The 22,565-nt window shown below is 38.7% G+C and overlaps 1 protein-coding gene across 17 annotated transcripts in view; it reads left to right on the plus strand.

Moving 5' to 3' along the window:
* The window catches only part of Atrx (ATRX chromatin remodeler), a 180,666-nt gene that overhangs the window by 99,244 nt on the left and 58,857 nt on the right, over nucleotides 1-22,565 (plus strand). For all 17 annotated transcript variants that reach the window (XM_015986247.3, XM_076562565.1, XM_042269321.2 and 14 more), the window contains 7 exons: nucleotides 1,059-1,152; nucleotides 2,882-2,984; nucleotides 5,031-5,258; nucleotides 9,195-9,336; nucleotides 10,295-10,404; nucleotides 18,130-18,276; nucleotides 18,408-18,585. In XM_015986247.3, coding sequence (XP_015841733.1) covers nucleotides 1,059-1,152; nucleotides 2,882-2,984; nucleotides 5,031-5,258; nucleotides 9,195-9,336; nucleotides 10,295-10,404; nucleotides 18,130-18,276; nucleotides 18,408-18,585 — 1,002 coding nt within the window. The remainder of the gene's footprint in view (nucleotides 1-1,058; nucleotides 1,153-2,881; nucleotides 2,985-5,030; nucleotides 5,259-9,194; nucleotides 9,337-10,294; nucleotides 10,405-18,129; nucleotides 18,277-18,407; nucleotides 18,586-22,565) is intronic.

Genomic DNA, 22,565 nt, shown 5'->3' on the forward strand with positions numbered 1-22,565 from the left:
TTTTATGAGGCTACAATTACCCTGATACCCAAACAACACAAAGATGTAACAAAGAAAGAGAATTACAGACTAATCTCCCTCATGAACATTGATGAAAAAATACTCAACACAATATTGGCAAACCAAATCCAAGAACACATCAAAAAAAATATCCACTATGACCAAATAGGTTTCATCCCAGGGATGCAAGGATGGTTCAACATATGAAAATCTGTCAATGTAATACACTGTAAAAACAAACTGAAAGAAAAAAAATCACATGATCATCTCATTAGATGCTGAAAAAGCCTTTGACAAAATCCAACACCCCTTCATGATAAAAGGTCTTAGGGAGATCAAGAATACAGGGCACATTCCTAAACAGATTTAGTATACCTTATCTGCTATGCTTAGTACCAGAAATATTTTAGTTTAGTGTTTTTTTTCCCTTTTTTGAAATATTGAAATGTAAATAATGAGATATCTTTGGTGAAGGGGTCCTTGTTAAAACACAAACTTCATTTATGTGTCATGTATAGTTCATGTACATAAGCAGTATTTCTAGTGCGCCTGCATTTTAGACAGCAACTTAACATATGACTTTAGATGCTTTCACTCTTGGAATATGTGGATATTCATAGGCTTCAGATTTTGGAGCATTTCAACCTTCTGATTTAGGTTTTCAGCCTTAAGCTATTTGGATCATTAAATGTTATATCTTGTTTTGGTTTGCTTTGTTATTTTGAGACAGGGTTTTTCTATGTAGTTCTGGCTGTCTTGGAACATACTATGTTGGCCAGGCTAGCCTCGAACTCACAGAGGCCCAACTGTCTCTGCCTCCCAAGTGCTAAGATTAAAGGTGTGCCACCATGGTGGGCTTGAATGGTATCTTATGTAATATGTATTCAGCTGTGTACACACACACACACACACACACACACACACACACACACACACACACACACACACTCCCGATGGTCTTTGTATAAGTCTCTAGTGTTTTAATGTGAAGTTATTAAATGGATCTTGTTTCTTTTGAAAAATATTTAGTAATTTATTTATTTTTTTCTAAATTTAAGTGAGCAGTGAGGATTCAGAAGACACTGACTTCCAAGAGTCAGGAGTTAGTGAAGAAGTCAGTGAATCTGAGGATGAACAACGGCCTAGAACAAGGTCAGTATTACACAGGTTTTTTTGTTTGTGTGTTTGATTTGCTTTATTTTCAAAGAATGTTAGAAATTGGGCTGATGAGATGGCCAAGTACGTAAAGGTGCCCATTGCTGAGCCTAATGTCCTGAGCTTGTTCCTAGGACCCACATGGTGGAAGGAGCGAACCAATTCTTGCAAGCTGTTCTTGTTTCTCTGCATATGTGCTGTGGCCCCCCATCCCTCTGCAAAAATAAATAAATTTAAAAAATGCTAGGAATTTATCGAAATGACTATACTTTCAAGTCATTTGAAAAATGGCTATGATTGCAAATAAAGTTAACAAAATATATAATATTTTGATTTGAAGGTAATTTTTTAACAGAGAGGCCAGTGAGAAAGCTCAGCAGGGAAAGATACTTTCTGATAAGCCTGATCCTTGGAACTCAATTGATGGAAAGAGAGAACTGATGATGTCTACCAGTTCTCTTAACTGCCATACTTGTGCCATGGATGTGTGCTTGCGCTCGCGTTCTCTCTCTCTCTCCCCTTCCCTCTCTTTCTCTCACACGCACACCCCGCCCCCCCGAATGAAGAGGAAGTCAGGAGAAGAGGAATGGGGAATAAATTTGGTCAAAGTACATGATACGCTTGAATAAAACTGTGTTCATGAACCAGGCGGTGGTGGCGCATGCCTTTAATCCCAGCACTCCGGAGGCAGAGGCAGGTGGATCTCTGTGAGTTCGAGGCCAGCCTGGGCTACAGAGTGAGTTCCAGGAAAGGTACAAAGCTACTCACAGAAACCCTGTCGTGAAAAACAAAAGGGGGGGGGGCAGTTTATGAAACTCTTCACATTGAGCAAATGAATATATGTTAATAAAAATTAAGAAAACAAGTAATTATATCTAGTTTGTATATATAGTGCTGGTGATTGATCCCAGGGCTTTGTGTTTTCTTGGCAGAGACTCTACCAATTGAGGTACAGGCCCAGATCTTCCTCACTTTCTGTCCTTCCTTTCTTCCTTTTGTTGAGGGCATGGGGTGGAGGTTGCAGTCTTATATAACTAGGGCTGCTGGCCTTTAATTTACTGTGTAGTTGTGGATGACCTTGAACTGCCATTATTCATATTTTCACCTCTTGGGTGCCGAGATGGCTGGTGTTGCGTACCATGCCCACTTTACTCTGTGGTAGGGGTTATGCCTAGGGCATTTTGCCTTGTAGGCAAGCACTATATCTGTCACCTGAGCTGCAGTCCTAGCCCCTAATTACTTTTTGGGTTTTTGACACAGGGTTTCTCTGTGTGACAGTCCTCGCTGTCCTGGAACTTGCTTTGTAGACCATGCTTTCCTTGAACTCACTGAAATCCGCCTGCCTCTGCCTCCCAAGTGCTGGGATAAAAGACGTCTATGACTACTGCTGGGCTTCATTTTTTTTTTAAATTGCTTGATTTAGTAGTGCTGGGAATGAAACTCCATGGTCTTATGCATGCCATGCACATATCATGCAGTTGAGCAGCGCTTCCCAAAAAAGTCAGTGTCATTAACACTATTAAACTATACACTTAACAGTGGTTAAGATGGTAAATTTTATGCTATGTACCTTTATTTTTACTAAAGTAATACCATGGTCTGTGTATGCTGCTCAGTGGTGTATTATGTGTGCAGCGTACACATGGTCCTGGCATGGTATTTCCAAAGTAGTACATAACTCATCAGGAAGCATTTTATTTTATTTTACATTTAAAATTTTCTTCAGGTCTGCAAAGAAAGCAGAATTGGAAGAAAATCAGCGGAGTTATAAGCAGAAAAAGAAAAGACGACGGATTAAGGTTCAAGAGGATTCATCCAGTGAAAATAAGGCAATAGTAGCATTTATTATTTGTTTGAATTATAATTCACACACTATATTATACTTTGTAGTAAATTCACTATTTTGTTTGAATTTCATTCAGTACTTGCATTTTCTTTTCTTCTTTAAAATTTACCCTTGTTGAAAGAATCTTTTTTCTTTCTTGATTTGCCCCTTCAGCAAGAAAGTTTTTTAGTTTTAATATGTTTTTATATTCACATTTAAAAGATTACAATATAATACAAACGTAACTTTTTTTTTTTTGTTTGTTTTTTTTTTTGTTTTTTTTCGAGACAGGGTTTCTCTGTGTAGCTTTGCGCCTTTCCTGGAACTCACTTGGTAGTCCAGGCTGGCCTCGAACTCACAGAGATCTGCCTACCTCTGCCTCCCGAGTGCTGGGATTAAAGGCATGTGCTACCACCGCCCAGCTCCAAATGTAACTTTTATATACTGGAAAATTACAAACTTCACGTGAATACCTTCATTCTTTTTTTTTCCCGTTTTCTTCCATTTTTTTTTTCTTTTTTTTGAGATAGGGTTTCGCTGTGTAGTTTTGGAGCCTGTCCTGGATCTCGATCTGTAGAACAGGCCAGCCTCAAACTCACAGAGATCCGCCTTTCTCTGCCTCCTGAGTGCTGGGATTAAAGGTGTGCGCCACCACCGTATGGCTCTTGTTTCCTTTTTTAAATTCAAAATAGAAGATTTTCCCACACAATGTATTCTGTTCATGATTTTCTCTTTTGAGATAGGGTTCATATAGCTCAACCTGGCCTTGAACTACCTCTATTCTGAGGCCAGCTTTCAATTCCTGATCCTCTTGTCTCAGCTTTCTGAGTGCTGACATGACAGGTATGTGCCATGAGAGGTTCTTTTTTATGTGTGCAGCTGGGTATTGAATATATGGCCTCATCCATATTGGGTAAGTGCACTACACTTGAGACAATGTCCTAGCCTAGAAGGGCTCGCTTTTGAGACACTGGATGTGGGTGCTGGGAACCTAACTCAGGTCCTCTGGAAGAACAGCAAGCCATCTTAACCACTGAGCCATCTACTCAGCCCAAGACCCACTGAACTTTATCATTTTTCTGTCTAATCTTTAGCTCCTGGTGCACTCTAATTTATTCACTTGACATTTTAAAGTACCTTGTATATAAAATATTTGTGCTTCTCTTCCTAGCTTATTTCATTAATAAATTATTTTCAAGTTTAATTCATGTTGTAGTTTACCAGCATTTCATTTTTATATCTGGATAAACTATTGCATATGTTTATCATGCTTTGATTATTCATTCATCTTTTGATAGACATTGCTTATTTTCTCCTTTTAATTGCTTTGAGTCAGGTGATTATGAATATGACTGCAAACGTTTGTTTTTACTCCCGTGATTAGTTGTTTTTGGTATGTATATGAGTTGTAATTGCTGGGTCATACAGTGATTATATGCTTAACTTCTTAAAGGATTTCCACATACTTTTTCTATATTGGGTACATCATTTCGTGTTCTTAAAAGTACTGTGCCAATTCATGTTTACCAACATTTAGTTTCTTATATTTGCTGTTATTATTCAATAACAACAATTACAATGTGCATTAAAGGATATCTTACTACGGTTTTAAATTTTATTTTTCTCTGATGTTTTAGTTTGGACATCTTTCCATGTTCTTGTTAGCTATTTGTGTATAAGGTTTTTTTTTTTGAGACAGAATTTTTCTGTGTAGCTTTGGAGCCTATCCTGGAACTCACTCTGTAGACCAGGTTGGCCTTGAATTCAGAGATCTGCCTGCCTCTGCTTCCTGTGTGCTGGGATTATAGGCATGCACCACCACACCCAGCCTTTTGTGTATAAGTTTTAAAATAAATGCCTATTTCATTCTTTTGCCCTGATTTTTTTCCTTTGTCCAGGTTCAATTGAAGTTTTATTCAACATTTGTTTATTTCTAGATATAATTTTAAAAAGTTTTAATTCTACCCCTTGTTGGCACATTACATAGTAGAATACGAAGTGACTGAATGACACCATTTTTACTGTTTGTCTCTGTATTTGAATTCCACAGAGCCATTCTGAAGAAGAAAAGAAGGAAGATGATGATGAGGATGAGGAGGATGAAGAGGAAGAGGATGAAAATGATGATTCTAAGTCACCTGGAAAAGGCAGAAAGAAAATTCGGAAGATTCTTAAAGATGATAAACTAAGAACAGAAACCCAGAATGCTCTTAAAGAAGAGGAAGAGAGACGAAAACGTATTGCAGAGAGGGAACGTGAGAGAGAGAAATTAAGAGAGGTAGCCAACTTATTTCTGATTGATATATATCACTTTCATAGACACATGTCACAGATGCATACAGGGTTTCAAGAGTTGACCATTTCAATAAACACCAGTGACAGCATGCTCTGCTCATTAGGCTATGTTTGCATGATTAGGTACTTGGAAACGCTTCAGATTCTTGTATGATCATCAAAATGATTGTCACATAGGTAGTTAGGTAAATGACTTCTTTTTTAAAATTTCTTTTGACTTTCTAAAATTGTGTGGTGGGGTACATATGAGCCATGATGCACATGTGTGTATCAGAGGGTACTTTGTGATTGGTTCTCTCCTTTTTCCTTTATGTGGGTTCTAACTCAGTTGTTAGGGTTGTGTAGAGGGTACCTTTATCTGCTGAGCCATTGTGCCAGTGGATTTTTTTATATTTATGAAATATTTCCTTTTTTAAAAAGATTGTTATTTTTAATTATGTGTTTATATGTATGTCTGCCTGTGGATTCATTTCATATTTGCGGGTGATTGCCTATGAAGGCCTGAGGATGGTGTCAGATCTGCTGGAACTGGGGTTATAGGCAGAAGAGCTGCCAGACATGGGTGCTAGGACCTGAATGCTTGTCCTCTGCAAGAGCAGTACGTGCTGTTAACCTCTGAGCCATCTCTCCAGCCTCAGGATTTCTGTTTTTGAATGAATTTTATAGTGAAAGTACTGTCAAATACACATAAGGAGAATAATACATTAATCCTTCTTGTATCCATTATTCTAGCTTCATCCATTACTAACAGTACCAGATTTGTTTCATTATTTACTTAGTTTTATATTATTTTGGAATAGATCCCAGAATGGTATCATCTATCAGTAGTTGAAACTATAACATTAAAAAGATAAGGATCTTTTAAACATTATTATAAGATCCTATTATACTTTTTTCCTTTAAGTAATAGGATTTTTGAGGAAAGTGGTTTCTTTTTTAAGTTCCATTGCTTTGCATTTTCATGATTCTTGTTTTTCTGTGTTGTGCCTTCTACATCTCTTGGGATGTATACACTTGTTGGCTTTTTATGGGGGTCTTTGTGAGTGGCCTTCTCTGGTGAGGTCATTTTTTCCTAACACTCAGGACCTAGTGTAAAGGCAACACAAATTAAACCAGATGCAGGAATACATTTAAAATTAGTTAAAGCCAGCTACCAATCCACCAAGCACCACAAGAAGAAAAATAACCAAAATAATGATTTAGAGTAAGCGACAAAGTTAAAAATTAATGCAAAAATAATAACGAATATATTTCATTTAAAAAGGTAGAAAATGAGCAAAAAAAAAAAAGCTTACTAAATGAAGGAAAAGAACTCCCCATATTTACCCAGCAGGTGCCGCTCATGGCCACAGTGAGCTGTTCTACTGTGGGCTGGGTAAGTTCTTACTCCAGTGACCAGCTCCTGTATGCAAGTAGGGCTGGAATGGTCCAAGATAAAGTGTGCTCCTTCTTTGTGCTGTGTTCCCTGTTTGTATCAGAGCCTGGGAGAAGCATGCAAAGTCTTGAGATTTATGGTAGAGGGGAGTACACACATTCCCTAGTACTTTGCATGCTGATCTAAGTGGTTTCCGATCTACCCAGGGAGAAGGTTGCAGACATCAAGGGCTTTTCCTCCTACATGAAAAAGTTAGCCCACACTTAACCTCTTCAAAGAAGATAAATGTATTATCTTACCATTATTAGAGAAGTTGGGAGTGACTTAGCTGGGTGTGACTGCTGAATCCTCTGCTCAGTGTTTCACTAAGTTTTAAAAATTACCAGGGCTATGCTTGGCATCTAAGAGTTTGTGTTATTTTTCAGCTTAACTTGTTACCAGAATGTTTAGACCCTTATCTATTAGAATAAAGCCACATGGCATTTTGTTTCAGTTTTGTGGCCTACAGGAGAACATTTCAGTCTTTTAAATGGATAACTTTGATTAGGTCAGGCCTACTTAGGAGAATATGTTTTGATTAACTGACTCAGATGATGATTAGTCATATCTGGGACCAATATCACATTGTATTTATAGGTCTCAATCATACTCAATGAGTTAAGATTGTACAGGATGTTTATAACAAGAGGCAAGAATCCTGGTGCCCTTTTAAAATTCTGCCCACCATTTCTTGCAAACAGGCCAAGGAATTTAAGCAATTTGATTTTTTTTTTCTAGTTGCTTTTCCTTGTGTTATGTCGTGACATCATCAATGCCTGGACATAACAACTGATAAATACTTATTATGTACTAAATCCTTAATATATGCTGCTGCTTATCTCCACAGTACCCCTGAGGGCTCTTGAAACACTTTGCTGATTTTCAAGTATAGAAACTAAAGCTAAGAAAATTTACATAGCATAATGAAATGGAATTTGGACCTAAATGCCTGTGCTCAACTATAATGTCCCCCAGTATTATTCTTGATTGGTTTATCACTTAAAATTTCATGTAAATTCAATGGCCATGTAATTTATTACTAACCTGTGATTTAATTTGCAGTTTTCAGATGTGATAACATTATTGTGGTTTTTAAAAGATCGCCCTTTTAAAGGGAACCTGACAACTTTTGTATGCACAAAATGTCAGTTTCTTATGTTTGCTTCAGAATAATTTCTAGGCTAGATGTCGTAGTGAATGCTTGTAATCCCAGCATTCAGGGATGGGAGAGGTGGACTGGAACTTCAAGGTTTTATTTTATTTTTGTCATTTTTTTTTTTTTTAGAGACAGGGTCTCATGTAGCACAGTTTGGCCGTGAACTCAATATGTAGGTTAGGCTGTCTTTGAACTCCCAATTTTCCTGTCTTTACTTCCAAAGGGGTGAGAGTATAGATTTTGTCCCCATGCTTGGCACTTAAAAAGTTTTGTTGTTTATTTTATTTTTTTTTTGCATGGAACAATAAATCTATTCACATAAACATTTCTTTTGGTAAAATATCATTGGTTTTGCTTCAGACCATGAGCTATATGGAAGCAATTTTCTAGGTCTAAATCTGTTCCTTAGTTCCTTCTGTAATGTGTGAATTAGGGTTAACCCAAAATATGTGTGTACACTTACTTGTGCTTGTATGTGTACATTCAGTTAAGTTTTGCTGTTGTTATTATATATGTATTTGTGTGTGTGAGGTGCATATTTATGTAGAGGCCAGAGTTCAGCCTTGAGTGTCATTCCTCAGGAACCATCAACCTTTGTTTTTTGAGACAGGGATTCTCAGTGACTTGGACTTGGTCAGGTACGTTATTCTGGCTGGCCACTGAGTGATAGGAATCTGCCTTTCTCTACCACCACAAGGGCTAGCTTGCCTCTTTCCTTCTTGCCCTCTTTTCTCCTTTACTACTTCTTCCCCCCTCCCCTGTCTTCCCTCCCTCTTTCCTTCCCTGCATTTTGGCGATTGAACTCTGTACTTCACAGACAGAGAGCTATTTACTCAAAATTCTACTTAATACAACTGTATTGCAATATTTTGAGTGAAAGGTATTAAAGTAATTCCTAACATTGCTATATTGATTTCAAGTCTATATGAGATTTTTTCTCTGGAAAACATAAACCTGTACCTTGTCATATTGGATGTGTCCTGTGGGAATATGTGTCTGTATTTTGGAAAATGCATTTTGTTAAGATTGATATTAGGTCTGGCGGCGGCGGCGGTGGTGGTGGTGGTGGTGGTGGTGGTGGTGGTGGTGGTGGTGGTGGTGGTGGTGGTGGTGGTGTGCAGCACACCTTTAATCCCAGCACTTGGGAGGCAGAGACAGGCGAATCTCTGAGTTCTAGGCCAGCCTGGTCTACCAAAGCAAGTCCCAAAATAACTAGGGCTATCACACAGAGAAACCCTGTCTCAAAAAACAGAAAAGAAAAGAAAACAAAACAAAACAAAATATTGATACTCCACCATTGCTTGAAACCTTTCTATGAGCTTAACTATCAACGACTCCCTTTTTTGTAGGTGATAGAAATTGAGGATGCTTCACCTACCAAGTGTCCAATAACAACCAAATTGGTTTTAGATGAAGATGAAGAAACCAAAGAACCTTTAGTGCAGGTTCATAGAAACATGGTTATAAAATTGAAACCCCACCAAGTAGATGGTAAGAAGCTACTAAATGATTCAATCACTTTTAGCTAAATTTTTACTTTGCTTTTGTTCTCTTCTGTTTGCCTAGCATTTTGCTAATCACTGGAGATACATTGTTGAGCAATAATATGATTCCAGCTGTTACAGATCTCACAAATAAGGAAGAACAAGTTTTGATGACTGCAAGCATACTGTTTTAAATAGGCAAGAAGTGCTACTTACAAGTGGGAAATTATATAGCAAACACTGTTAAGGTACATCATGCTTGGATAGAGCAGTTAGGTAGAAGCACAGTTAATCAAAAGCTTTCTTTGGGAAATGCCATTTCAACAATTTTAAGTAAATGTTTAATTGATTTTTGAACATTAGTATCAGGCAGTTTTTCAACTGTTCCTACTCTCTGCTTTGTTAGTATAGAACTACTAAGTTAGTTTTAAATGTGTATGTGTAGTAGTCCGTAAGGGGTTCCTACTTCTTGGTTTACCAACCCCATTTATTGCTCAGTTTCTACTTTTGGACAAATAATTCTCTCAGGCTTTCTTTTCTGCTTGATTCAGTAAGCCTGAAAGTTTATTTGATAGGAAGCTGTGCCCTCTTTGGTTAAAGTTGCTATTCTCAAGTATTCTTCTGCCTCTTTGGGCTATCCTAAGGTACAGAGAAACCTAGTGTTTAGGGTAATTGAACAGACATGCCCCTGTTGTTTGCTTGTGTTTTATTTCTGTTTTACTTTAGCAGAAAAAAACAGTTCTATTTGTGTTAAGAATTTCTTTAGCACCAATTGCTTTTTGAATGCTGTTTCTTGGGTGCTGGAGAGATGGCTCAGTAGCTAAGAGTACTTGTTGCTCTTGTAGGGAAACTTGGTTCAATTCCCAGCACTTATATGGTATAAATTCAAGCACATAAAATAAATCTGAAAAAAACAAAAACCCAAAGCCTGCTGTTTCTAACAAGTTTTGGTTTCTCATTCTTAGGTGTTCAGTTTATGTGGGATTGCTGTTGTGAGTCTGTGAAAAAGACAAAGAAATCTCCAGGTTCAGGGTGTATTCTTGCCCACTGCATGGGCCTTGGTAAAACCTTGCAGGTAAGAGCTATAGGAAATAAACCTATTTGTTTTTTGCACAAAGATTAATATGTACTTTTGATTCTGCTGTGTTTTAGGCAGGTTGTAGAGATACAGCATTGTATATTATGGTGGAAAATGAAATTTTAAAATGTACTTTCTGATACTGTGTTAAAAGGGGAGGGTCGAGAGTTAGGGCAAGCATATTTGAAGAGGTAGTGTTTGTATATTTATATACATAAATGTGTATAGCAACAATTAACGAAAAAAGAGGCCATGGATTAGAGAGCATGGAAGGGTTTATGCGAAGGTTTGGAGGAAAGAAAGGGAAGGAGTAATGATACAATTATTTTATAATCTCAAATAAAAGAAAAAGTTAACAAAAACCCCAATATTCCTGATAGCACGACAAAAAAAGTGATGTTTGCAAGGATGCTGATTGATGGAGTTGAGGCAGTGTGGTTGTGGATATGACTGCCTATAGCTTCAAGGACAGAAGATGAAATTAACTGTTATTCAACTTTTTCTTCTTTCAACTTTTGTTTTTTGAGACACGTATCTGTGTGTAACAGTCCTGATTGTTCTGGAACTTGCTTTGTAGACCAGACTGGCCTGGAACTCAGAGATCCGCCTGCCTCTGTCTCCCAAGTGCTGGGGTTAAAGGCGTGGTCCTCTTATTCAGCTTTTAATAGTTTGTGATGGTAATAAGAATTAAAAGTCTTTTTCGCTATAAAACTGCTTCATTTCTAGGACTGGCTTTATTGTTATATTTCTTTTTTTTAAAATTTTATATAGGAGATTTTCTAGTCGTGTTACATATCAGCCACGGATTCCCCTGTCCTCCCTCCTCCCACCCCCCAGCCTTCACCCTCAATCCTCCCCCCATTCCCACCTCCTCCAAGGCAAGGTCTCCCCTGGGGAGTCAGCCCAGCCTGGTAGATTCAATTGAGGCAGGTCCAAGCCCCTTCCTCCCTGCACCAAGGCTGAGCAAAGTATCTCAGCATAGGCCCCAGGCTCCAAAAAGCCAGCTCATGCACCAAGGACAGGTCCCAGCCCTACTGCCTGGGGGCCTCCTGAACAGTTCAAACTAATCAACTGTCTCACTTATCCAGTGAACCTGGTCCAGTTCCTTGGGGGCTCCTCAGCTATTGGTTCCGCTAATTTGGCTGTTTGTCCCTGTGCTTTTTCCAATCATGGTCTTGATATCTCTTGCTCATATAATCCCTCCTCTCTCTCATTGATTTGACTCCTGGAGCTCCACCTGGGGCTTGGCCATGGATCTCTGCATCTTTTTCCATCAGACACTGGATGAGAATTCTATCATGACAGGGTATCTATCACCAGAGTAGGTCAGCTCAGTTACTCTCTCAACCATTGCCAGTAGTCTGTAGTAGAGTCATCTTGGTTGGTTTTTGGGGACCTCTCTAGCACTCTGCTTCTTCCTATTCCCATGGAGCCTTCATTTATCATGGTATCTCTTTCCTTGTTCTCCAACTCTGTTTCTGATCCAGCTAGGACGCCCCCCACCCCACCCCGCTCCCCTAAGCTCTTTTCCCTCTGACTCTTGCCCTCTATTTCCCCCCTCACCCCTAGTTTGCTCATGTAGATCTCATCCATTTCTCTGTCACTGGGCGATCCCTGTGTCTTTCTTAGGGTCCTCTTTACTGAGTAGCCTCCCTGGAGTTGTGAGCTGCAGTCTGGTTATCCTTTGCTTTACATCTAGTATCCTCCTATGAGTGAGTACATACCATGTTTGTCTTTCTGAGTCTGGGTTACTTCACTCACGATTTTTTCTAGTTCCATCCATTTGCCTGCAAACCTCATGATGTCATTGTTTTTCTCTGCTGAGTAGTAATCCATTGTGTATATGTACCACATTTTCTTTATCCATTCTTCAGTTGAAGGGCATCTAGGTTGTTTCCAGGTTCTGGCTATTACGGATAATGCGGCTATGAACATAGTTGAGCATGTGTCCTTGTGTTATGATTGAGCATTCCTTGGGTATATGCCCAAGAGTGGTATAGCTGGGTCTTAAGGGAGATTGGTTCCCAATTTTCTAAGAAAGTACCATATTGATTTCCAAAGTGGCTGTACAAGTTTGCATTCCCATCAACAGTGGAGGAGTGTTCCCCTTGCTCCACATCCTCTCCAACATAAGCTGTCATCAGTGTTTTTGATCTTAGCCATTCTGACAGGTGTAAGATGGTATCTCAAGAGTCATTTTGATTTGCATTTCCCTGATGATTAAGGATGTTGAGCAATTCCTTAAATGTCTTTCAGCCATTTTGAGCTTCTTCTGTTGAGAATTCTCCGTGTAGCTTTATAGCCCATTTTTTAATTGGACTGTTAGGTATTTTGATGTCTAGTTTCTTGAGTTCTTTATATATTCTGGAGATCAACCCTCTGTCAGATGTGGGGTTAGTGAAGGTCTTTTCCCATTCTGTAGGCTGTCGTTTTTATCTTATTGACTGTGTCCTTTGCCCTACAATAGCTTCTCAGTTTGAAGAGGTCCCATTTATTAATTGTTGCTCTCAGTGTCTGTGCTACTGGTGTTATATTTAGGAAGTGATCTCCTGTGCCAATGCGTTCAAGAGTACTTCCTGCTTTCTCTTCTATGAGGTTCAGAATAACTGGATTTATTTTGAGGTCTTTGATCCACTTGGACTTAAGTTTTGTGCATGGGGACAGATGTGGATCTATTTGCAGTCTTCTACATGTTGACCTCCAGTTATGCCAGCACCATTTGTTGAAGATGCTTTCTTTTTTCCATTGTACAGTTTTGGCTTCTTTGTCAAAAATTAGGTGTTCATACATGTGCGGATTATTGTTGGGGTCTTCAGTTCGGTTCCATTGGTTCACGTGTCAGTTTTTATGCCAGTACCAAGCTGGTTTTATTACTGTAGCTCTATAGTAGAGCTTGAAGTCAGGGATCATGATGCCTCCAGAGGTTGTTTTATCGTACAGGATTCTTTTGGCTATCCTGGTTTTTTTTTGTTTTTCCATATGAAGTTGAGTATTGTTCTTTCCAGGCCTGTGAAGAATTATGTTGGAATTTTGATGGGGATTGCATTGAATCTGTAGATTGCTTTTGGTAAGATTGACATTTTTACTATGTTAATCCTATCTATCCATGAGCATGGGAGATCTTTCCATTTTCTGACGTCTTCTTCGATTTCTTTCTTCAGGGACTTAAAGTTCTTATCATACAGGTCCTTTGCTTGCTTAGTTAAGGTTACTCCAAGGTATTTTATATTATTTGTGGCTATTGTAAAGGGTGATGTTTCTCTGATTCCTTTCTCAGCCCATTTATCATTTGTATATAGGAGGGCTACTGATTTTTTTTTTTTAGTTAATCTTGTATCCTGCCACATTACTGAAGGTGTTTATCAGCTGTATGAGTTCCTTGGTAGAATTTTTGGGATCACTTATGTATACTATCATGTCATCTGCAAATAGTGAAAGTTTGACTTCCTTCTTTCCAATTTGTATCCCCTCGATATTCTTATGTTGTGTTATTTCTCTGGCTAGAACTTCAAGTACTATATTGAATAAGTAGGGGGAGAGTGGACAGCCTTTCCTTGTTCCTGATTTTAGTGGTATCGCTTTGAGTTTTTCTCCATTTACTTTGATGTTGGCTGTTGGCTTACTGTAAATTGCCTTTATTATGTTTAGGAATGTTCCCTGTATTCCTGATCTCCCTAAGACCTTTATCATGAAGGGGTGTGGGATTTTGTCAAAGGCCTTTTCAGCATCTAGTGAGATGATCATGTGGTTTTTTTATTTCAGTTTGTTTTTATGGTGTATTACATTGACAGATTTTCATATATTGAACCAACCTTGCATCTCTGGGATGAAGCCTCTTGATCCTGGTGGATAATTGTTTTGATGTGTTCTTGGATTTGGTTTGCCAGTATTGTGTTGAGTATTTTTGAATCAATGTTCATGAGGGAGATTGGTCTGTAATTCTCTTTTTTGCATCTTTTTGTGGGTTGGGTATCAGGGTAATTGTAGCCTCATAAAAAGAGTTTGGTAATGTTCCTTCTCTTTCTATTGTGTGGAACAATTTGAAGAGTATTGGAATTAGTTCTTCTTTGAAAATCTGGTAGAATTCTGCAGTGAAACCATCTGGTCCTAGCCTTTTTTAGGTTGGGAGACTTTTAATGACTGTTTCTATTTCTTTAGGGGTTATTGGTCTACTTAAATAGTTTATCTGGTCTTGATTTAACTTTGGTATGTGATATCTATCCAGAAAATCATCCATTTCTTCCAGATTTTCCAATTTTGTGGAGTACAATTTTTTGAAGTATGACCTCATGATTCTCTCTCTCTCTCTCTTTTTTTTTTAAAGATTTATTATGTATACAGTGCAGAACATCAGAAGAGGGCACCAGATCTCATTATAGATGGTTGTGAGCCACCATGTGGTTGCTGGGAATTGAACTCAGGACCTGTGGAAGAGCAGCCAGTGCTCTTAACCTCTGAGCCATCTTGCCAGCCCCTTGATGATTTCTGGATTTCCTCATTGTCTGTTGTTATTTCTTCCTTTTCCTTTCTGATTTTGCTAATTTGGATGCTCTCTCTCTCTGCTTTTTGGTTAGTTTGGATAAGGGCTTGTCTATTTTGTTGATTTTCTCAAAGAACCAACTCTTTGTTTCATTGATTCTTTGTATTGTTCTCTTGGTTTCTATTTCATTGATTTCCATCTCAATTTGATTATTTCCTGGCGTCTATTCCTCTTGGGTGACTTTGCTTCTTCTTGTTCTAGAGCTTTCAGGTGTGCTGTTAAGTGACTAGTGTGAAATTTCTCCAACTTCTTTATGTGGACATTTAATTTAGTGCTATGAATTTTCCTCTTTGCATTGCTTTCTTTCATAGCATCCCATAAGTTTGGGTATGTGGTATATTCATTTTCATTGATGTCTAGGAAGTCTTTAATTTCTTTCTTTAAATTCTTCCTTGACCCATAGGTGATTCAGTTGAGTATTATTCAATTTCCATGAGATTGTACGTTTTCTGTAATTTTTGTTGTTGTTGAATCTAACTTTAAACCATGGTGGTTTGATAAAATACAGGAGGTTATTGCAATTTTTTGTTATCTGTAGAGATTTGCTTTGTGACGGAGTATGTGGTTGATTTTAGAGAAGGTTTCATGGAGTAATGAGAAGAAGGCATATCCTTTTTGTTAGGATGGAATGTTCTGTAGATATTAAGTCCATTTAGTAATGTTTCTTTTACATATGTGGGTGCCCTTGTGTTTGGGCCATATATGTTCAGAATTGAAACTTCATCTTGGTGGATCTTTCCTGTAGAGTATGTAATGTCCTTCTTGATCTCTTTTGATTTTACTTTGAAGTCTATTTTGCTGGATATTAGGATAGCTACACCAGCTTACTTCTTAAGACCATTTGATTGGAAAGACTTTTCCCAGCCTTTTATACTGAAGTTATGTCTAGCTTTGAAATTGAGGTGTGTTTCTTGTATGCAGCAGAAAGATGGGTCCTGCTTTCATATCCATTCTGTTAGACTGTGTCTTTTTATAGGTGAATTAAATCCACCGATATTAAGGGATATTAATGACCAGTGATTGTTTATTCCTGTTATCTTTTGGTGGTAGTGTGTGTGTACTTCTCCTCTTTGGGGTTCACTGCTGTGGGGTTATCTATTGCCTGTGTTTTCGTGGGTGTATCTGACTTCCTTAGGTTCAAAGTTTCCTTCTAGTGCTTTTTGTAGAGCTGGATTTGTGGATAGGTATTGTTTAAATTTGGTTTTGTCTTGGAACGTCTTGTTCACTCCATCTATGATGATTGACAGTTTTGCTGGGTATATCAGTCTAGGCTGCCATCCATGGTCTCTTAGTGTCTGCATTACATCTGTCCAGGTCCTTCTGGCTTTCAAAGTCTCCATTGAGAAATCGGGTGTTATTCTGATGGGTTTGCCTTTATAAAGTCACTTGGCCTTTTTCCTTTGCTGCTCTTAATATTCTTTCTTTATTCTGTAAGTTTAGTTGTTTAATTGTTATATGGTGAGGGGACTTTTTTGGGGGGTCTAATCTGGTATTCTATAGGCTTCTTGTATCTTCATAGGCATTTCCTTCTTTAAGTTGGGAAAGTTTTCTTCTATGATCTTGTTGAATATATTTTCTGTGCCTTTGAGTTGGTATTCTTCTTCTTCTATCTCTATTTTTCTTAGGTTTGGTCTTTTCATGGTGTCCCAGATTTCTTGGGCATTTTGTGTTATGACTTCTTTGGCTTTGGTATTTTCTTTGACTGACGAATCCATTTCCTCTATTGTATCCTCTACACCAGAGATCCCCTCTGTCATCTCTTGTATTCTGTTGGTTATGCTTGCATCTGTGTTTCTTGTTCGTTTTCTCAGATTTTCTCTTTCCAGCATTCCCTCTGTTTGTGTCTTCTTCATTGTTTCTGTTTCCCTTTTCAGGTCTTGGACTGTTTTCCTCACATGTTTAATTCCTTTTTCATGATTTTCTTCAAGGGATTAGTGATTTCTTCCAATTTTTTATTTGTCTTTTCCTCAATTTCTTTATAGATTTCTTCCAGTCTTTTGTTTGTCTTTTTCTCAATTTCTTCCTCTTTTTTGTCTTTTCCTCAATTTCATTTTTCATTTTTTTTTTCTTGAAAGACCTCTAGCATCTTCGTGATGCTATTCTTAAAGTCGCTTTCTTCTGTTTCTTCTACCTTGTGATGTTCAGGTCTTGCTGTTGGAGGAGGGCTAGGGTCTGGTGATGCTGTATTGCTCTTTATGTTGCCTTGATGTCTGCCCATCTCCTCCTCTAATAGATATATGAGGTGCCTGTGTCTGAGTGAGTTGCTGTTGGTCCATTCTGTGCTTGTTATGTCTGTGTCTCAGGGGGCCCTTTTGGGTCCAATCTTAGCTCTTGCTCTAATTGGAGCAGGCAGATTCTATGTCTCAGGGAGCTTCTCCTGGGTCAACCCAAGCTAGTTGATTCTGTGACTCATGGAGCCGCTGTTGGTCTTATCAGAGCTCTTGGTCCAGTCTGAGCTGACAGATTCTGTGTTTCGGGAAGCCTCTCTTGGTCCAATGAGTGGTTGCAGATTCTATGTCTCAGAAAGCCACTTTTGGTCTAATGAGGGCTGACAGATTGCCTGTCTTGGGAGGTTACTCATGGTCCAATAAGAGCTCTTTGTGCAATGATAGCTGGCAGTTTGGTTTCTGAGCCTCAGGAAGTGGCTGGGGTCTCGGGTGGTTGGGTATGGGGGCAGGTCGTATAGATTGCAGGGTCCCCTGGGGGTTCTTGGTGGTGGGGGGACTTCTTGCAGGGGCCCTGCCTGGTGGCTGGCAACTGGGACAGAGTTGGGTGGGTGTCCCCAGGGAAGGGCTGTGTCCCAGGGATGGGTTCTAGGGTCAGTACTCATTGGGTATGAACAGAGTCACTTACTTCTAGGTCCAATGAGAGCTGGTAGTTGGTTTCCAAGCCTCAGGAACTGGCTAGGGTCTCAGGCAGATTGAAAAGGGGGCAGGGCGTGTAGATTGCGGGGTCTTGGTGAGGGGGGTGCCTTCCCGCAGGAGCCCTGCCTGCTGGCCGGCAACTGGGGCAGAATTCATGTTATATTTCCTTACCTGTGTTTTGTATGGGTTTGAAAATCATGACCTTGCTTTGTTGACTGGCTCATTAGTGAAAGAAAACCTATTAAGTTGTAATTGCTTGATTTTGTATTTTTTGTGGATATTTAAATGAGAATGATAACTTTCTTTACTGTCTTGTAGGTGGTCAGTTTTCTTCACACAGTTCTCTTGTGTGACAAACTGGATTTCAGTACGGCATTAGTGGTTTGTCCTCTTAACACTGCTTTGAATTGGATGAATGAATTTGAGAAGTGGCAGGAGGGCTTAAATGATGATGAAAAGCTTGAGGTAACACTTAGTAATATTTCCTATAGAAAGAATAGCATGAGATTCATATTCATATTTACTAATGCCTATTTCAGTGGCAATGTTTAGAACGCTTTTGTTTCAATAGCATCTGTTAAACCTTATCTTTAAAGGTCTCTGAATTAGCAACTGTGAAACGTCCTCAGGAGAGAAGTTATATGTTACAGAGATGGCAAGAAGATGGTGGTGTTATGATCATAGGCTATGAAATGTACAGAAATCTTGCTCAAGGAAGGAATGTGAAGAGTCGGAAACTTAAAGAAATATTTAATAAAGCTTTAGTTGACCCAGGTACGGTACTATTAGCACTGATATGACATAGCCAGTTTAAAAATCTGTATTTCGCCGGGCGGTGGTGGCGCACGCCTTTAATCCCAGCACTTGGGAGGCAGAGCCAGGCGGATCTCTGTGAGTTCGAGGCCAGCCTGGGCTACCAAGTGAGCTCCAGGAAAGGCGCAAAGCTACTCAGAGAAACCCTGTCTCGAAAAACCAAAAAAAAAAAAAAAAAAAAAAAAAAATCTGTATTTCAAAGATACAGATTTAATTTAATTAATTAATTTAAGAGTCATTAATTGAATACTTACTAAGTAGCTGGTACTTGTGTTCTTTGTCTTTTTGTTTTATTTTTGTGAGTAATACTAAATATAATTTAAGTAACATAAAATCACTGTTAATGCTTTTAGCTGTTCAGCATTTCAGTGTTTGGGGATCTGTGGTTGGTGTATTATTAGAATTGTAAGCTAGTGAATTAGATCATTTCAGCAGATTTTGTTCACAGTGTATCTTGCAAATGGTTTTTAACAACAGTTTTAAAGATCAGGCATAGTGGTGTGTGCCTAGATTCATAGCCCGCCTATGTGACAGGGTCTCGTGTCCCTGACTGGCAAAGGATTATCTTAACCTTGAGATCCTCCTGCCTCCACTTCCTGAGTGATGGAATTATTGGCATGACACCTGGTTTATGTGGTGATGTGTGGTATTAACCCAAGGCTCATGCATGCTAGGTTACATCCCCAGCCCGAAGTTCAATTTTGAAGTAAGATTTATATGCTGGGTATGGCAAATCATTTCTGTAATCCTAGCACTTCTGAAATGGAGGCAGGGAGATCATATGTCCATCTCAAACAGGAAGGGGCATGTACTAAGATAGCTTAGTGAGTAAAAGCTGTTACTGTGCATGCCTATGATCTGAGTTCAATCTCTGGAATCCATGGTTCCAGAGTCAGTTCAAGGTGCCATGAAAGGGAGAATACAGGAAAGAGTGAATGAATGTGAACATGCATATGCCATGGTGTGCATGCAGAGGTCAGAACACAACTTTTGGCACTCTCTTTCACCACTGTGGGGTCCTGGGATAGAGCTCAGGCATTTGCAGCAAGACATGAGCACTTTGACCTCCTGAGTCATCTCTCTGGCTCCCCTTTGATTTAAAAGTGGTCGGAGTGCTCTTGGAAGCTAGAAGCTGGCATAGAATTCCAGTATACCTCTGCTTTCTCTACTACGGCCATTACTTTTTGAGGTTCTTAAACATTCTTTTTTGCTTCTAGTTAGTAGGTACATCTTGGCTAGCAACTTGCCAATTACTTAACTCATGAGCACATTCTGCCTTTGCTTCTACTTCATGAATTTTCGTTTTCTTAGCCACCAATGAAGTTGGTCCAGTTTTAGGTAAGAAGAGGGAACTAAGAGATGGTACTCCAAAAATTTAGAAACAAGACTTAGTGTGATGTAGCAGACTGGAGGTCAAGAGACAGATCACCATAAAACCAAAATAAAAAAGGTCAACAGCAATCTTATGAGAGGCTAGTAGCAAATCAGGGGACAAGTAGGAGCTCTTCTGAGCATGAAGTGGAGGAGGACTGTGTAAATTAATGTCTTCAATTCTAAGCCTTCTATGGCGTTAAGTATATTGCTCTTCACCTTCACAGAGAACATTCGAGGCATCAGTTCAGCCATGCTAGGTGTACAGTATCCAGCTTGATCTGAAATTAATAGGTTTTTCTTGATGTAGCCTAAAACTACATCTGTAAATTCTGGTAAATCTATAGTAAAATTCTAAATGTAGTTTTAGCTGATAACATGCTGATCTTATTTTAAAAATGTATTTATTTACTTTAATTTTTAAGTCATTTTTTAAATGTTTGTATGTATAACTGTTTTGCCTGCATGTATATCTGTGTACCCCGTGTGTGCCTGGCACCTGAAGAGGCCTGAAGAGCATGTTAGATCCCCCAGAACTGGAATTACAGATAGTTATGAGCTATCATATGGGTGCTAGGAACTGAACCTAGGTCCTTTACAAAAAAAGCAGCAAATACTCTTAGCCACCTCTCCAGTCCCCTTGTTAGTTAATTTTTAAATTAAATGCCTAGGTTATCCTCGTTATGACTTAAACAATCCTTTGATTTTCTGTCAGTGTTTTTGTTAAATTGTGTTTTGTTTGGTGTTTGTATGTAGTTCAGGCAGGCCTTGAATGCTTGATCCTCCCCCTGTCCCTGTCACTGTTCTCTTAAGATTAGAGATACTTTGTTGTCTCAAACTATTTGTATTACAATGAGTATCTCATAATATATACCATGTATAACATACACCAAAAGGAATGTAATAAAACCAAAGGTCCGATATTTATATAACTTTTGGATGTAAATTCTCTTTCCATCAGTCTCAGAATCTCTTAGGCTTTACATTTATTAGAAGAGATATGTAAAATAGTAATTTCTTTTTTTCCCTCCAAGTGGTTTCTATGGTTTGATGCAAATTGGTGGCGCCAAAGATTCATAGGGCAGCCGAGTATTTGAAAATTTGGGTTTGTTTAATATAGAAGAATTATCCTAATTCAAGCCTAGGCTAAGAGCTAGATGTGAAGACCAGAGAAGCAGTTTTGAGGTATCATAGTCTTAGGGAGTAGGTTATAAAGTGGGAAAAGCAGGCTGTCAGGTCAGAATCTGGGGAGCAGATAGTAGCATGGCAGCTGTTTGGGTTTACCAGAGTTGGTAGTGAAGAGTGCATGCAGAGCTCAGCTTCTCCAGGTTTGAATTGCCTCAAGTGGCACAAGTGACTACAATCATTAAATATTGTTCATGGTGAGGATTGAACCTAGGGACTTGTCCATGGAAGGCAAGTACTCTTAGTACTGTGCTATATCCATAGCCCTAACTTTGATTTTTAAAAATACCAATAGGTGGCATTGTAACATACTGAAAAAGAATATTAATTATAACACTTATAGAATGCTACTTCTATTTTGCCCTTAATTGTTATTGAAAAATATTTTCCCATTTAATGCATATAAATTGGTCTAGTGGAGTTTTCTAATTCATTTTAGTGCTTGTAGAAGTATACTTTTAGAACTTCAAAAGACAAAATCTGTGTGTAGGTGTATGAACAAAATTCAAAGTATTGTATTTGAGCAGCATGGTATGCCCCCTTCAGGTTTAATAATTCACTGGGAAGACACAGGGAAACCTGAAGTCATTATACTCATGTTTATGGCTTCTTATACTGAATTAAACGACTGCGATTAACAACAGGAAAAGACACACAGGGCAGGATCCAGGAGTTTCTGGGGGTGATGCAGGTGTTGATCTTCTAGTACAGTCATACAGTGAGAGCTAGCTTTTTCCAGTAATGATGTCTTAACTATATATATGGACTGTTGCCAGCCTGCTGGCTCACTTTGGACTTGGTTATTATGTAGGTCTCATTAACTACCTCTTCATATGATCTAAATCTCCAGTTCCTGTGTATATCTAAAAGTTTCTTAGCCCCCTTATCATAAACCACATTATTAGCATAGACTATCTGGATATCCTGAAGTTTCTAGATAAAATACTCTTATCATGCTAGACATTGTAAGACTTTTCCTTGGGCAAGATAATATACCCCCACCTGTGTGTGTGTGTGTGTGTGTGTGTGTGTGTGTGTGTGTGTGTGTGTACACATAGCATCTAAGCAGTGAAGTATTTGTATAGATGTCCTCTGATGCACTTGAGGTAGTTATTTAAATGCAAATATATTTCATAATGTAAGCAGCTATAGACTTACAATGGATTCTGTTTGGTTCACTTTCAGATTTTCTTTTTTGGCTTTATGATTCTATGAAAGCTATATGTATTTGGTACGAACTATACTTCAAATTTAGAATTTTAATGTTTCTGAGCTGGGGATGCTCAGCAGGATATTGCCTTCAAGTGCAAGCTTTAACATTGGGTCCTTTGGCACACACCTCCAATCCCAGCACTTGGGAGGTGGAAGTAAGAGGACTAGAAATC

The sequence above is a fragment of the Peromyscus maniculatus genome, chromosome X (assembly GCF_049852395.1).
Source record: "Peromyscus maniculatus bairdii isolate BWxNUB_F1_BW_parent chromosome X, HU_Pman_BW_mat_3.1, whole genome shotgun sequence".
In the NCBI taxonomy this organism is placed as follows: Eukaryota; Metazoa; Chordata; class Mammalia; order Rodentia; family Cricetidae; genus Peromyscus; species Peromyscus maniculatus.